This window comes from Vombatus ursinus, unplaced genomic scaffold (genome assembly GCF_900497805.2).
Source record: "Vombatus ursinus unplaced genomic scaffold, bare-nosed wombat genome assembly UNPS02014838.1, whole genome shotgun sequence".
NCBI lineage: Eukaryota > Metazoa > Chordata > Mammalia > Diprotodontia > Vombatidae > Vombatus > Vombatus ursinus.
The window spans coordinates 2,732,640-2,750,631 of record NW_020954616.1 but is presented as its reverse complement, the minus strand read 5'-3'; the positions used below and the strand labels follow the sequence as shown (position 1 = coordinate 2,750,631).

General features: G+C 39.3%; 1 protein-coding gene across 1 annotated transcript in view; it reads right to left on the bottom strand.

Moving 5' to 3' along the window:
• Positions 1-17,992, bottom strand: part of SPTA1 (spectrin alpha, erythrocytic 1) — a 100,946-nt gene that overhangs the window by 40,142 nt on the left and 42,812 nt on the right. The window contains exons 26-33 of the mRNA XM_027840081.1: positions 11,215-11,396; positions 10,133-10,232; positions 9,833-10,030; positions 8,743-8,886; positions 6,244-6,347; positions 3,137-3,299; positions 2,667-2,798; positions 1,742-1,879 (exon numbers count right to left, since the gene is read on the bottom strand). Coding sequence (XP_027695882.1) covers positions 1,742-1,879; positions 2,667-2,798; positions 3,137-3,299; positions 6,244-6,347; positions 8,743-8,886; positions 9,833-10,030; positions 10,133-10,232; positions 11,215-11,396 — 1,161 coding nt within the window. The remainder of the gene's footprint in view (positions 1-1,741; positions 1,880-2,666; positions 2,799-3,136; positions 3,300-6,243; positions 6,348-8,742; positions 8,887-9,832; positions 10,031-10,132; positions 10,233-11,214; positions 11,397-17,992) is intronic.

Here is a 17,992-nt window from a genome sequence, read left to right as displayed (position 1 = left end):
AATAGATAGAATAAATATATAGGTAGATAGAATAGCTAGATAGATAGATAGAATAGATAGGCAGATAGAATAGATAGACAGAAAGATAGAATAGATAGATAGGTAGATAGAATACATAGTTAAACAGATAGATAGAATAGATAGGTAGATAGGTAGATAGAATAGATAGATAGAATAAATAGACAGACAGGTAGATAGAATAGCAAGCTAGCTAGCTAGCTAGAATAGATAGGTAGATAGAATAGATAAAAAGATAGAATAGATAGGTAGATGGAATATATAGATAGAATAAATAGATAGGTAGGTAGATAGAATAGATAGAAAGATAGATAGAATAGATAGATAGGTAGATAGAATAGATAGAAAGATAGATAGATAGAATATATGGGTAGATAGAATAGATAGATAGATAGAAAGATAGAATAGATAGTCAGATAGAATAGATAGAATAAATAGGTAGATGGAATAGATAGATAGAATAGATAGATAGATAGATAGATAGATAGGTAGATAGATAGATAGATGAATGGATGGATGGATAGAGCAGTGAAGGGAAAACTGTTATTTGGTTAAAATCAGTCTTCAAGGAGGATGACCATCCTCTGACTTTCCATCCTGACAAGGAATCTGTGGCCTCATGTCTACCTTAGGCACTATCTTCTCAATCTAGTGATCACTAATATAATGAAAAGAAGAAAAAAAGACCCACAATATTTTTCTAATAGAAAGTTTGTTCCTCTCAAGAGGACCCTGGGAAAATCCAAGGAAATCATAAAGAGTTACAAGAAGTCAAACAGTTTTTTGGAGGGGCTAATAAACTAATAGCAACACATGCACTGTCCTCCTTGTTACTCTGAGGACTCTTCCTGCTTTCTTGTGCTTCCAGTCTTTCAGATCAACATAAATGCCAGAATGAGAACATAAGTAAAGGGATTCCCAACAGCCATTTGCTGGGGGAGGGGAGACCATGAAGGATAGGAGGGGAGACACTGATGAGACTACTACTAACAATAATAATAATAATAGCTGGTGTTTACATAGCACTTTAAGGTCTGCAAAGCACTTTACATATGTTATCTCATTTGATCTAGACTAGGTGAGGGTTTTGAAGAATTATGGGATAAAACAAGATGATTTTAAAAAGTTAAAAGTTAGGTTTGCTATAGACTTGGAAAACTAGGGAAAGGAAAAATTACTTAGCCAGTCACTTTGAGATTCATCTTTAAAATGATGGGGCTGGACAAGATGATGTCTAAGGTTTCTCCCAGCATTTTGAACAGTATGTGTTTTATCTACACTTTGGCATAACAGAAAGGCTAACAAGAGTGTAGAACTCAATAATCCAATTACAGAGCTCCATTCTGTATGTGGAGATGGGATTTAGGAGTAACATTTAGATTCTAAGTTGTTCTAAAATCACTTCTTTCCTGGGTCCCCAAATCTCATGCCCAGCTGAAGCCCCTTTCTTTCTCACTATGCTTTCCTTTCTCTTAGCCTCAGTCTTGACTAGACTTGGCCCTGCTTCATTTCTCTTTTTGATTGTCTATTGCACATGGTCTCCCATCATCATTGCCAAAATTCGTAATTATAATGGGTACTCAGTTCCTATCTCAATCTCTTAATTCTTGGGAAGATCCCAGTATTGTTTCATTACAAGACTCTAACCTCTCTCCATCTTCCTACCTAGACTATCTCCTCCCCCCACAACCTTCTCCCCAACTCCTGTCTCCAGACTAATTACCTCGGAGAGCCAGAATTCAAAGTCCCGAATGCCGGTGTTGAATCTCTGCTGTCGGCTTGCCTCGTTCAGCTTCTGCCCTTTGTCTTTAGTTCTCTCCAGCAGGGAGTTCCAGTGTTCATTCAGCTCAGACAGTCGTTCCTGCCACAGATATATATGTGTGTATGTGCATATGTATACATGTATATGTATATATGTACATATGTATACATATATCTGTATACAGCTATAGAGATATAGATACATGCGTAGATATGTATATTGTGTTTTGTCTGTCTGTATGCATGTATATGTGTGTATATATATGCATATACACATATATGTGTATATGTGTTTATAGAGAGAGATACAGATATCTACACATCTATATATCTATCTCTATCTATCTGTCTATTTGTCTATCTATCTATCTATGTGTATGTATATATGTATTATACTTTGATGTTATGTGGGAACCAGACCCTTGGAGAATCTGAGAGAATGATGGGGGTGGAGGGAGGAACTAGGAAGGAGAGAGATATTGCTTTCTATTTTTAGGTTACTGGTTCTAACACTGGGAATCAAATTGAATAGGGAAATAGAAGAGGGTCCTGAGGAGGAGTTCTGAACTGGTCTTATGAACATAGAGCATGTACAGCATAGATGGTTGTAATGGCAGTCTAGTTTTACAAATGTGAGATCAAGTTGATTATGGAAATCCCAAATATTGTTGTGGGGAAAGGGACAAAAGGTGTGTGATTCTAGGATGAAAAAGCCTCAGAGCCTCAGGTCTCGTCTCCTACATGCAATAGACAGGATTGCTAACTAAATCATTCCTATTCCTAGAAATAGGGAAGGGATAAGGAATTTTAGACCATCTGCCTTCTTAGAATACATAAATCCCCTACACCCAGGCCCCTACCATGACCTGAAGGCATTACCCCTATACCTTCACATCTTCCTCCTGGCCATCACATGCTTCCCGATCAATAAGGGAGTTCCCCAGATTGATGACACTTTCAACTTGGTCAATCCGGCCATAGACTTCATTTTCAAATGTCTGATGCTTCAAGTACTTTCTCTGGAGACAAGACAGAGGCAACAATATTACCAACCTATCTAGAAAAGGAGGGTATAAGGGATTCTCCACATTCATTGGGAAAGGCCCCCTAGGCAAATCATCCGAGTGGAGGATTTCTAAGGGTTGGTGGCCTCTCTTGGGTATAGAAATCCTTCATTAATTAGACTGAGTAATCCCAGAGGGCAAGGCCAGTGTGCCTCTTCCTCTGGATCTCTCAGTTCTCCTCCTTTTATTCTTACCTAGGTTGTTTAGTATTCAAGGAATGGTTGAATGATTAATAGACTACATTTAGGAAATGGGCCCATGCCCAGAAATTTAACTAATCACCATAAGCCAACCTGGATATTAGTGGGATCTTTGTAGGACTCATCACAAGCTGTGGGCAGCATCTCACTGATCCAGTTTTCCAGATCTTCAATGTCACGGTAGAATTGTTTTAGGTCTGCATAATCCCCAAGCTTGGCTCTATCTGCAATCATCTGTCCTTTGAGAGCATTCCACCTGATGGAGGAGACCAAGTAAGTCACTCTTCTATCTCAAAATCCTTCCCTAGGGGACTCTGGTTCCCCTCTTGCCCTCACTTTTATTTATGTTCCAATTTGGCCTTTCCACTCTTGTATGTTTCAGACATACCTGTTTGAAGCTCTTTCATTCTTTCATCCATTTCCTTATTTCCATATTGGGCATAGTCCTAAGATATCCTCCTTGACCTTAAAAACAGTCTATCAGCTAGGTGGTGCAATACACAGAATGCTAGACTTTGGGTCATGAAGACCTGAGTTTGAATCCTGCCTCTGACACTTTAGATCACTGTATGATACTAGACAAGTTGCTTATTCTCTCTGTTCCTCAGTTTGCTCATCTGCAAAATAAAGGTAATAGCATCTACATTGCAGGGTTATTGCGAGGATACTGAAATAACATTTGTAAAGCTGTTCGCAAACTTTAAAGTGCTATATAAATTCTGGCTAGTGTTATTCAAATTGTTCCCCAATGTCTACCTCTTCTACTAATCTTCTCTAAATTGATCATAGGAAAACGGTTGCCTCTAATTGCCAACCTTTTGGGAGAGAAGGCTAGTACCTCCCCTCTGTTGACTCGAGTACCTTCATCTCAGAATTTGGCCATTTCAGGTAAAATGAGAAGTGATATTTTCCTTTATTCAGTTCCCTTAAGCCCTCACCACTTCGGTCCTTGCTTCCAGGACAATAAAACACTATCTTTTATCTGGAAATTTAGATTAGCACACCTATAAGGTTAATCCTAATAGGAGCTAGCCATTGTTCCTATGGAATACACAAGACACCTTCAAGATGGAGAGAAAAGAGAGACTACTTTCTTAAAGGAGATACCCTGTGACTATATGTGTATCTATGTTATCTATGTTGCTTTAATAAAAGTTCTACTGTCCTGCTATGAGAAAGCCATGGTCCTTTTACCATCACACTCTCTTTGTTCAGGAAGACAGTTCAAACCAATGGCTCCCATGTTTCACTCTAAATTGCTCTTAGCCCTGGAATATTAAATTTATTTTTATTGAATTACTGGTCTTACTATTCTTCCTGTATGCATTTTATACAATCGTTCATTACAGAGGCTGGATTACCATTATAAAAGGGAATTCTGAATTATATGGGAAGTTAGACTACAGCAATTTCTTCAAACAACTAACTAATGACTAACTTATTTATTAATTCAACAAACAATTATTGAACATCTTCTAAGTGCAGTTTCTGGTGTTGGATATAAATGATCTTCATAGCTCCATTCCAAACTATAAAGGACAAACTGCAGCAAACATTATGGAATTCTATGAATGATCTTTAAAAAAATGAGACCTTCCCCCAATAAACCCCAGCAAATGAAGAGGTAACTGTGAAGCTCATTCTGTACAAATATTAGTTTGATCAATATATAGTACCCCAGTACCTAGCACAGTGCCGGGCACATAGTAAACACTTAAAATTTTATTGACTGATTGACTATTTGTGGAAGGTCTCATAGGCAACACCAGCTTCATGCGTGATTTGACATTTATTAAAGGCTTCTTGGTAATGAAAATGACAGAGATGAGAGCAATGGTTTATTTCCAGAACCCACCTCTTTCTCCCACTCATCTCTCAAAGTAAGCCCCTTCTTTTGCATATCTCATTTAAAATCCTCCTATGATTATCTGCGAGCTCTTGTCTCCTCTCAGGCTTTAGTCCTTAGCCAGAAGTGATCTCTCCCTCCTGGTAGATCATAGGGGCAGGGATTTAAGGCTATAAAGGACCTTAGAGTTCATCTATTTTGATCTCTTCATTGTGTAGGAAACTGAGGTACAGAGAGGTAAGTTCAAGGTCACATAGCTAGTAAATGTTCCAACAAAGGTCCTTGGACTCAGAATTCAGTGCTCTTCCCATTCATGGCACAGTGCTGCTTTCTGCACTTCCCCACTGCTGCCGCTGCTTGGTATTTCCTGAGTCTATGTTTCCCTCATTCCTACTCCTCCTTCCAACTTCTCTTACACAGCCGTCTCTTATTCAAATCCAATTCAATTACAAGTCATATCATCATCTCCCTCATGTCATGATCCTCTTCAAGAATGAAGGACAAACCACACACAGTCACCCAGAGGGGAGCAAAGCTAGACTTGAAATGTGAGTATGCAAGGCCCAGTTAGACCACCGTGACCTTGCTTGGGTAAGTCACTCATCCTCTTTGGCTCTCAATTTCCTTTTCTGTAAAAGAAGGGGTGAGAGTAGATACTTCAAAATCTGTTAGCTCTAAAGTAAATTTTTTTATGAAACAGTGGATTTGGAGATATTAACTAGGAGAAAGTGAAAGGGGCTTTGTCACAGGGCACCTACATCCAGGGAGAGGTGAGAGAAACATTTCTTACCTTACCTTGAGGTCTAGTCTAGGCCTAAACCATCACAAACAACTTTCCCCAGATTAATGCCTCCATATCCACCCCAGGATCCTGTCACTTTGGCCCCCTCTCATAAATTCTTCTATTCTCCTGAATCCCTATGAGGACAAAAATAAAATTGTTCCTTTTCTTAGACCGCATTCATATTTGCACTGTTCTCAGGGCCAATGTTCCGCCAATATATGCCCTGCACCTCAACTGTTCTTGTCTCAGGTGAAAACATTCCTAGTACAGAGGGTATTTTTGGACTTTTTCATAGTTAGGCCAATGAGTTGTACCAGAATTTACTATGGAGTAATAAGCAAATAAGGATGCTAATTGCCTCCCCAAACTAAGGTCTTGAGGACAGGGCTTTTTAAAAACGTTCATCTTTTTATCCCTAGCATAATACTTGGAACAAAATCGATGCTTAATAAATGCTTATTGATTGACTGACTATTCATCTGACCCCACCTAGCAAACAATCTTGGAGAGAGAAACCATTGGACACCAAAAACCGCCTATTGTAGAAGGAAATGATTGGTGATTCCTGACCTGTCTAGCACCCTCTGGAGCCGGTCAGCAATCTCTTCTTTGGCATAGTGGTCATCGTTTATGAGTCGTTCTGCAAAACTTTTCAGTGAATTGATCTTTTCTTCCTGGACAAAGGAAAAGTGGGAGGCAACATGGTGTAAGGGAAAGAATGTTGAGGGTACCTGTCAGGGTACCTGGGTCAAATCCCAGCTATGATTGCTAATAGTCTTGTAACTATGGTCATTTGACTTTATATCTCTAAGACTCAGTTTCTTCAGCTAGCACTATAGATAGGGATCAAGCACTATAGTTGCAGAGTCATTGAGAGTAAATTGATTTGTATGGCACAGATATTCCACCCCACCCCCAAGCCTTAAATGAGAAACCAAGCCCTCCTTCCTAGACATCCTGCTCGTTTATATCTTGGGAAAGGGGAACAGGTCCTTTCTGTCTGCTCTGTTGATGATGCTGAAGGAGCACTGGGCCTTGCCATTAATCCTACAACTGAACTTTTCTATATGAGTTGCATGCCCCATTAGAATGTATGCTCCTTGAGGGCAGGGACTGTCTAGCTATTCATTTTGCATTGTATTTTGCATTTCCTTATCATATTTCTTTTTGTATGCATAGGGCTTAACAGCTTGAAAGCACTTATTAATGCTTTTTCATTAATTCATTAATTTTCAGAATGCACTAGGTGGAGACAAAAACAACCCTATACCACACAAGGAAGATCTTTTCTTCCTTTATTCTTCATTTTTTTCCCCCCTGCTCCACCTGGCTCTGGTCCAGGTTTCAAAAAAGCATTTTTTTCCTCCCATTTGCAGACCATTTAATAACTCTCTTACGCAGTTGGTATTCATGATTTGTACTGAATAATATGAAAAATTTACAAGCAATGATCCATAAATCTGCAGCCTGTGTGCATTCTTGAAGAGATGTATGTAAATCATTTTTTTAAATGATCATATTTAAAATGAACCAGAGGAGCTTGTGATTTAATGGAATCCTAGAATTCTAGGATGAGCTCTTCTATACAGTGAATAATTATATAAAAATTCATTTGTTTGGGAAATTGGGATATTCGCACATTATATAAATACACACAGATATACACATACATTTGTTCATATACATGTACATATGCTCATACTCCCTAATTTCCCAAATTTTTAGATAATAGATTTTATACACACATATATACATATGTGATATACACAAACATCTTAATTTTCCAAATAAGTATGTATGTATGTGCAGATATATGTGTATATAATACAGATATAATGCATAGATATATTGTAGTACATAACATATAGATATATAACATGCATGTATTTATGTTTTATATAACATAGTATACCTAGCTATAACATACAGATATAACCTATAAAACATACTGATAGTGATAAATGATAGATTTTTTTTTGCTTAACTAAAGGTTTACCTAAATTATGAGTTTCCCTATACATCTTTATGTTCTAAAAATGAAAGGAAAATTTAGAGGAGCTGCCTAATTTTAAGAATTCATGAAATCTATTCTAACTATGACTTAGCTGTACTCCAAACCCTAATCTGAATGGGGATCTCAGTTGGCCAGCACCTATATAACTAGGGAAGCTGGAAACACTTATCCTTTAGCTCAAGAGCCAATATGACTCCCAAATTCAAGTCTCAGTGAGCTCCCTAAGTACCCTATATCAAATGAATATGAATATTGTCCATTTCCTTGCTTTTAATGAGAGGCCACTGAGTGGTTGTAGTGGATAGAGCTCTGGGCCTGGATTTAGGAAGACCTGAGTTTAAATCTGGTTTTGGACACTTACTAGCTGTATGACCCTGAGCAAGCCACTTGACCTCTTCCTGCCTCATTTTCTTCTGTAAAATGGGGATCATAACAACACCTACCTCCTAGGGTTGTTGTGAGGATCAAATGAGAAGATATTTGTAAAACACTTAGCACAGTGCCTGGTCCATAGTAGGCCTTTAACAAATGCTTCTTTCCTTCTTTAATATTTAGAGAATATTAATATTAAGATTTACCTACAACAAACTAGAGAAATAGGTAGTACAAGTACTAGTTTCCTCATTTACAGATGGGGAAATTGAGGTTCAGAGAACATCATAGGATTTAGAGATTGAAGGGAACTTAGAGATAAGTCAATCCAACCCCCTAATTTTACAAATGAATACACTGAGGTCAAAAGAGTTTGAGTCACTTGAGCAAGATGACTGAGTAAATGAATCATGGAGCTGGTATTCAAAAGTCAGTTGTCTTGATTCCATGTCTAGTCATCCCTCTACCATACTATGCCACCTCTCAGACAATCATGAATGTGACTCTAGCTGCCACTGTCTCTGCATTTTCTTGGTCCTAGCTATTAAACAGATTGTTTAGGGGACATGCTCTGGTCTCATTCTAGCTTCCCAAATTCTACTACTCTAAGCTAACCCTTCATGCAGGCATAGCCAAAGGCACCCAGAGGGTCTAGACATAGAGACACAGTTTGGTCTGTATACCTGGGCATTGATTGCCTTATCTAAATCATCACGCTTCTTCATCAAGGCCTCCAAACTATCTAGGGAGCTTTTGTCCTCTGTCCTCAGAGAACTCTCTCGGGCCACCATCCAGCTCTCTGCTTGATCGCAGTCTCCCTGGAATAGCTGTGGCGATCAAAAGAAAAAAAATCTGTTAATATTTCTATAACACAGTCTTTTTGCCAACAATGACAGTGGAGTCACCACATTTGGAAGTCAACATCACAGTTCCTGATGTGCTTCATGAAGAAATAGGATTAACATCAAGGGAAACAAATTTCTCATTCTAGAATTTAAAGGCCTTCACAGCCTGGCTATCTTTCCAGTCTTATTTCTTTCATTCCACCTTTCTATCTTCCTTCTTTCCTCCCTCTAACCTGGAGTTTCCCTCAGTGATCGGGATCTCCTTGTCCTAGAATATCCATCCACCCCTGCAGATTCTCAACCTGGAACATCCCTTCTCCCATTAATAAGTTCCTATTGGAGTTCTTATTCCATCTTTGGGGAACATTTTGGGCTGGCCTTCATTCCCTCCTGGTGCTATTCCTGGCTTCTGAACTTCCACCCCCTACTCTTTTCAGCTCCCTTTCATATATTGTCTTCCTTAATAGAATGTAAGCTCCTTGAGGGCAGGGACTTTCTTTTTTTTTAGCTTGTATTTGAATCTCTAGCACTTAGCACAGTACCTGGCACATAGTAAGAACTTAATAAGCCCTTCCTTCCTTCCTTCCTTCCTTCCTTCCTTCCTTCCTTCCTTCCTTCTTTCTTTCCTTCTGTCCTTCCTTCTCTTTAGAATATAGTGGAAATCATAATTCAACATTCTTGAGTACAAAACCACCCTATTCTCTAGTCAATTCTAATCCCCTTCTTGTTTGGCTCTTTTGTCTATAGTTTGAGTAAGAGGGGGTCAAACTTGAGGTTAGGAGGAATTATCAACTCACAAAGGGGATAAACAAGAGCTGAATCATCACAAACAGCAGAGGAAGGCCAGTGTTCTAAGAAGATGTCACAGTGAACATAGACTGTATACACGTGACAAATCAAAGCCAAGACCCAGTGAAACTGGCTATACCTGGAAATCCAGACATTGATCAAGCATCTTCTTTCTCCGCTCCCAAGATTTCTCCAGATCATCTCTTTCAAGTTTCACATATTGTAGCTTCCCTTCTATCTCAGGGCTAGCCTGGTGCCCACTGCTCAGAAGGTCTATACCAAAGTCTTCCAGGGCCTGGAAAGCAGGAGCCTCAGCCTTCATCTCATCATAGTGTTCCTACCAGTTGGGAGGAAGAAACCATTTACTTCAGAAGATGAGCCCAGCCAGAACCAAAACAGATACATCAAAGGAAAATATCATGGATGCATATGGCCCTACCTGGTGTCTCTCTAGTAAGATCTCAGTCCCTGTAAGGTCTTCAGCCAATTCTACTGATGACACAGGGCCACGGATGCCACTGATCCATGACAGTATTTCCCTATGGAAACAAACATTTGTATTCATAAGGTGAAATGAGAAGAGACCTCTCCATTCTTGATATAAGTGAGAGAAGATGGCCCAAGGTAGAGCCTTGGGGGGGGCATATCTATAATTAGGAGGCATGTTGTGAATAACAGCCTAGCAAAGGAGACTGAGAAGGGGCAGAAGTAGTGATGGACAATTAGGAAGAGAACCAAGAGGTTCTTGAAAACCCAGAGGGAATTAAGTGTCTGGGAGACCTGGGCATTCAACAGTGTCAAATACTGCAGAGAGATCAAGAAAGGCAATGAATGAGAAAAGATCATTAGATCTTCAGAAGCCAACTGTGAAACCTGTTTCTTACTCACCTTATAACTCCTCTCATGATGACATCTCACATTTTAATAACTCTTTAAGATTCCCAATTAACTTTCTTCATAGCAACTCAGTAAGCTAGGTAGTATGACTGAGTGGCTTTAGAATGTCATGGAAAGGGCATGAAATTTGGCACTAAAAGACCTAGGTATCAAATCTAGATTTTATGTGTGTTACTCATAGGAACTTTGGCAAATTCCTTGACTTTGCTGGGCTTCAGTTCCTCCATTTGTAAACTAGACATAATAAAATTAATAGTTCATCAGTCCAACCCCCTTTTAAAATCATAGGATCATGGATTTAAAGCCAGAAGGCACCTTAGAGGCCATCTAGTAAGTCTAGTAAGTCTCAGAGAGGTAGGTGACTCAGAGTTGGGATCTGAAACTGGGTCTCTTAATTTCTACTTGTGGGTTCTTTCTTCTAGACCCAATCACTTGATGCTTTGACAAATAACCTGCATGTATTTTTGGTACCCTTTCTAAGGAATGACAATACCTTTAGACCTCAGCAATGTCACAGATCAGAGAAGTGCCCTGGGCAGGAACAATTTACCATCCATAATGGTCATCAATGTGTAATGGTCACCACCCCCTTCCCTGCCCCCCACAAGTAGCTCTGCCCCTCACTTGGCTTGATTGAGGAATAAGTAGAGCTTCTGTGCCTCACTCAGGTCATCCTTTCTTTCTTCTGTGTGCCGAAGCAAATTATCCCAGGCCTCTTCAAGTTCTGTCCGCTGCCGCCGCAAGTCATCAGTGGCATCTGGGTGGGACTCAATGAGCCTCTCTGCTGTTTCTCCCAAAGTAGTCACCTAGGAAAGTGCCAGAACCCTACTCATCAAAAGTTACTTGTCTAGGAGATCATGTCCTGCTATAGCATGCAGTTAGCATGATGCTCAGGTGCTCTTGTGAACACCCATCCAGTTCTGCAGTTTGAGTACACTATCCTCAAATTCCCATGGCTTTCATGAGAAATGCCAATGAGATAAATATGAAAAACTCAATCATTTTCAACTTTGGTAAAATAGCAACAATAATTCTTATATTTGTATAGCATATTATATTCAAAGTAATTTCATATGTTATCTTTTTTATATAATTAATAATAATAACTAGCATTTATATGGCACTTTAAGTTCTCCAACACATTTTACAAATATTTGATCAATACCTCTTATTTGATCCTCACAACAACCCTCTGAGGTAGGTGGTATTATTATCTTTATTTTATAGATGAGGAAATTGAGGGAAACAGAGGTTAAGTGACTTGCCCAGAGTCATACAGCTAGTATATGTCTGAGGCTAGATTTGAACTAAGGTCACCCTGACTCCATATCTAGTGCTACATCCACTGTGCCACCTAGTTATGAAATTGGTGGAGATTGAAAGGGCAGCCACAACTAGAATATGGTTGTGCAAGAGTAAACCTTGTTCAAATGGAACCTCTTTCATATACTATAAGAGTGTATAATTATGTCAGTGTTAGCATGTCCACTTTGGTAAATTGCGATCCTTCTACAATGTAGTCTTCTGGCTTGCTATAGCCAAAAAAGTAAAAAAAAATCACCTCTACAGCCAGACACCTGATGACAAGTCTCTTCAAAAACTACTAGGCTGATGCTTAGGCAATAGACAGATAGCCTATCACTGGACTTATGTTTCAAGTCCTTCCAGCTTGGAAGGTCCTGAAAGAGCTTATAATCTACTGGAATAGCATTTGAGAAGTCAGGGTCCACTCTATACCATTCAGAAGGAACACAATATGTAAAGGAGATAGTAGAATAGCACTGAATATTAAGAGGATATAACATACTTGTGTGAGGAATCTAGGAATTTAAAGGGGGGATAATAAAAATGCACAAAAATCAAGGAAGAGAAAAACAGAAATTATTTAGTCATAGGAATATATACTACAGACCATTTATGCAGAAGGAAGAATTAGAATAGTAGTTCAGGAAACATATTCCAAATCTATCTTGGAAGGAGCCCTGGAAGACTTTAATTATCTTGACAACTGCTATAGCTTTCTCTCTCTCAATGACAAAAACTAAGCAGTGAAAAATCTGTGACATGCATTAATGATAATTTCATCCTTCAGAAGTTGAGGAAAATGCCAACAATAACTGTCCTTCTGGATCTGGTTCTGACCAACAATTTCAGTTCAGAGTTGTTGAGGTAGAAATAATGGGAACCTTGGCAGCAGCAAGGGTCCATGATTTCAGAGAATTTATTATTTTTTTAAATTTATTTTTAGTTTTCAACATTCAATTCCACAAGATTTTGAGTTCCAAATTTTCTCTCCAACTCTCCCCTCCCCCAACCCCAAGATGGCATTAATTCTGAATACCCTTTCCCCTAATCTACCCTCCCTTTTGTCTCCCCCCCCTTCCTTTCTCTTATCCCCTTCCCCTTCTATTTTCCTGTAGGGCAGGATAGATTTCTATACTCCATTGCCTGTATATATTATTTCCCAGTTGCATGTGAAAACAATTTTTAACATTTGTTTTTAACACTTTGGGTTCCAAATTTTCTCCCTTCCTCCCTCCCCACCCACCCTCATTGAGAAGGCAAGCAACTCAATACAGGTTATATATGTGGAGTCATGCAAAACACTTCCATAGTAGTCATGTTGTGGAAAACTAACTATATTTCCCTTCATCCTAACCCACCCCCCGTTTATTCTATTCTCTCTTTTGACCCTGTCCCTCCTCAGAAGTGTTTGCTTCTGATTATCCCCTCCCCCAATTTGCCCTCCTCTTTATCATCTCCCCACTCTCTTATCTCTTTCTCCCATATTTTCCTGTAGGGTAAGATAGATTTCCATACCCAATTGAGTGTGTATGGTATTCCCTCCTTAAGCCAAATCCAATGAGAATAAGATTCATTCATTCCCTCTCACCTTCCCCTGGTTTCCCTCCACTGTAAAAGTCTTTTCTTGCTGTCTTATGTAAGATAATTTACCCCATTCTACCTCTCCCTTTCTCCTTCTTCCAGTATAATCCTCTCTCACCCCTTAATTTTATTCTCCAGATATCAGCCATTCATCTTCAACTCACTCTGTACCCTCTATCTATCAATCTATTTATACATATAATTTTTTCCCCCTCCTACTACCCTAATACTGACAAAGGTCTCATGAGTTTCAAATATAATCTTTCCATGTAGGAGTGTAAATAGTTCAACCTTAATAAGTCCCTTATGATTTCTCTTTCATGTTTGCCTCTTCATGCTTCTCTTGAGTCTTATATTTGAAAGTCGATTTTTGTATTCAGCTCTGGTCTTTTCATCAAGAATGCTTGAAAGTCCTCTATTTCACTGAATGTCCATCCTCTGAAGGATTATACTCAGTTTTGTTGGGTAGGTGATTCTTGACTGTAATCTTATCTCCTTTGCCCGCTGGAATATCATATTCCAAGCCCTCTGGTCCCTCAGTGCAGAAGCTGCTAAATCCTGTGTTATCCTGATTGTGTTTCCACAGTACTTGAATTATTTCTTTCTGGCTGCTTGCAATATTTTCTCCTTGACCTGGGAACTTTGGAATTTGGCCACAATATTCCTAGGAGTTTTCCTTTGGGGATCTCTTTCAGGAGGTGATTGGTGGATTCTTTCTATTTCTATTTTACCCTCTGGTTCTAGAATATCAGGGCAGTTTTCCTTGATAATTTCTTGAAAGATGATGTCTAGGCTCTTTTTCTTTTTTTTTTTTTTTTGATCATGGCTTTCAGATAGTCTAATAATTTTTAAATTATCTCTCCTGGATCTATTTTCCAGGCCAGTTGTTTTTCCAATGAGATATTTCACAATGTCTTTTATTTTTTCATTCTATTGGTTTTGTTTTACAATGTCTTGATTTCTCAGGAAGTTGCTAGCTTCCATTTGCTCCATTCCATTTTTTTTTCAGTCATAGACAAGGTTTATTAGAACATCCATCATATTAGGCAGACTCTTAAGGAGTCTGAACATTAGTAAGCTATTGGCTAGATTTTAAGAATCTAAGCAGTGGCTAGATTTTAAGAATCTAAGCATCTTAACGGAGACAAGATAGGCCTTATATACAAAAAAACTATGGAAGGGATCTAGGAGCAGTAAAGTAGTCTATGAAGTAATAGAACTCCAGGGACCTGGACCATGTGGCCATAGGGAGGTTAGACATTGGAAGGCTAGGCTAGTTTAAGGGTAACAGAATTGGGAGATTGAGCATAGTTGCTATGAAAGGCCAGTTGATAGGATTATAGCCTCAGGTGAAAGCCAGAGATTTGGCCAAGTGGGAAAGTCCAGGGTTTTTCCTTTTTGGGGTCTAGATCCCAACCTCATCATTTCCCCCACAAACAAATGGGACCCAAATTCTTTTGGGGTAAGAGTCTTGGCTTCTGAAACTGCTTCCTACTGGCAAGGGGCATAGAGCTGTCCCTGCCTCGAAGGGGTCCCAAAGAGGATGTTGACTGGAACCAAGCACAGGTTACATCCAGGGAATGATGGGGGAACATTGGATGGTACCTGCTGTTTGCTACCAACTGTAGGTGAATGGCCTGTAGTCTGGAAGATACAAATCTGACAGAAAAGACTGCAGGACCCAGATATGACAAGAGAAAAGATCCTTAGCTCTGTTTGGATTCAGATAATTCATTTTTCCAACCATACAGTAGCAAATCCACCTCATAGCCAGACTCAGGAATAGCCAAGTGGGTAACTTTTCAAAGGAACATAATGGGGAAACTGAGCCAGGGGGATCCCATCTTAGACTGAGGCTAAAATTGTTCTCTCAGCTTTTCCTGATGCTGACTCCCCACCAGTATCACGTTCTCTGAGTAGCTGGTGGCATTTCTCAGATGGTGGATTATTGATTATCGATGGATTATGACCCATCAGACAACTCAAAATAAAATCCTATGAGTTTTTTTTACCTCAAACAGCAAGTTTCACTAAACACAGTTTAGGAAAAACTTTTCCAGGATTTACTTCTCAAACTTAAGTTTGTCCTGGTGTAAAAAACCAATCATTAGAGATTATTTCTATATCCTTGCAACTTCTCAGTGAGACAAAATCCAAACATGCTTTTTGGCAAGTTTACACATTAAAACAATAACCAACAATAGCAAATTATTTTAGTGGTAACCAAATTATGAAAAGTTGCTTGGCATAATTAATACAAAAAGTTCACCAATTTGAAACTTGAAACAAACCCACTATCGATCAGGTGACTTCAATTTTGTTAAATGCATTCCCAGATTGCTTTACACGAAGAATCAACATCTCATTAACAGTTAAAACTACAGCTTTAAAAAGAGCGTGCATCAGGCATAATGTGTTTTTTTTTAACTAAATGACCGATGGTATGTTATAATCAACATCAAATGGAGATGGGGAGGGGAAAAACAAACTGGTTCTGTGAAAATATCCCTTTTCTCCATTAGTGGAGTGCTCATCCAACTTTTATCTTTATATTCCAGTAAGTTATTTTGCTCTCACTGTTTAACAACAACAACAACAACAACAACAAAAGCCCACAAAAAAAATCCTTGCATACCTTGTTTGATTGGATAATTTCAATGTTTTTCTTTTAGCATTGTAAAACCAAGGATGATTTTTTAACATTTTTGTATGTAGCTGTTACATGTAGCGTAATCTCTGTCTCTCAGTAGAGATAAATTACTATAAAAAAATTGATCCTAGATAGTTTTCACTTCAAGTCAAACATCTTGTTGTTTAAATAAACTTCTTGTTTAAGAAAAAAAAAAGAGCGTGCTTACCCAAATTCAGACACCAGCTTCTTTACCTTGAGCAGGGTGTGCTGAACCTGGGTGATGCTTCCAGGCAAAGGTTGTCCCAGGGCCCAAGGCCATTGCCAGTGGGGCCCATGCTGCAGTTGCTGCCCCTCCCCCCTCCTTCCTTTCCCAAGTAGGGGAGGGCAAAATCAAAGGTGAAGGGGTAAAGGGTGAAACTCTCTTCTTCTATGAGAGGAGTTAACAGGTATCCTCTTGACTCAAGGGAAGGGAGTGGGAGAAATGAGTGACCAGGGTTTTTAGGAGGAGTTTCAAAATTCTTTAATGATCAATCAAAGCCTCCAGAATCTGCCAAGACATTTTTAGCTGTTCTAACTTCCCTATAACTTCCATGAAGGAGGATTCAGACTTGTAGAGGGAAGGGAGTAAGTAAGCCTCAGGGAACCAAAAGCAACTGCAGTTTGCCCCAATTCCCTAGTGCCAAGAGAATTGACAGAATTGGACATACACTTCTGGATAGGGCATCTGTCCTTGTCCTCTCTGCTGCCAAAGGTGTACCCAGGTCCATGGCCTCAAACAGACCCAGTGGACTAAGAGTCTGAGAGGGTCAGGCTGAGGGTGAGATAGCCTCATAACTGTCTGCTCAAAAAGCACTTCCAAACCTTGGTGCTTGGAGAGTGACCCCAACTGCAGAGCAAGAAAGGAGAGGTGGGAGAGGCTTACATACTTTCCAGTCTTGGGTGGAGAAGAACTTGAGGTTAGGCAGTTTCCCTGTATGGACCACCAAAATGTTGAGGTTTAAGGGTGCTGAGACCCCAAAATCACAACATGTGGGTCCTGCCTGAAAGAATTTGACCCAAGCCTTCCTTCAGCCAAAGACAAGGTTTATTCGAACATCTGTCATAGTGGGCAGACTCTTAAGGAGTCTGAACATTAGTAAGCTATTGACTAGATTGTAAGAATCTGAGCAGTGGCTAGATTTTAAGAATCTAAGCCTCCATTCCAATTTTTAAGGAAATATTTTCTTTTTTTGTTTTCTTTTTTATTTTTAACATGTGTTTTTAAAACTTTGGGTTGCAAATTTTTCCCTTCCTCCCTCCCCACCCACCCTCATTGAAAAGGCAAGCATCTCGATACAGGTTATAGATGTGTAGTCATGCAAAACACTTTCATAGTAGTCATGTTGTGAAAAACTAAGTATATTTCCCTTCATCCTATCTTACCTCCCATTTATTCTATTCTCTCTTTTGACCCTGTCCCTCCTCATAAGTGTTTGCTTCTGATTACCCCTCCCCCAATCTGCCCTCCCCTCTATCAACCCCCTGCTCTCTTGTCCCTTTCCCCCCTTATTTTCCTGTAGAGTAAGATAGATTTCCATACCCCACTGTGTATGTTATTCCCTCCTTAAGCCAAATCCTATGAGAATAGGATTCACTCATTCCCTCTCACCTTCCCCCATTTCCCCTCCACTGTAAAAGCCTTTTCTTTTCTGTTTCATGTGAGATAATTTAGCCCATTCTACTTCTCCCTTTCTCCTTCTCCCAGTATAATCCTCTCTCACCCCTTAATTTTATTTTCCAGGTATCACCCCTTCACCTTCAACTCACCCTGTGCCATCTATCTATCTATCTATCTATCATCTATCTATCTATCTATCTATCTATCTATCTATCTATCTATCTATC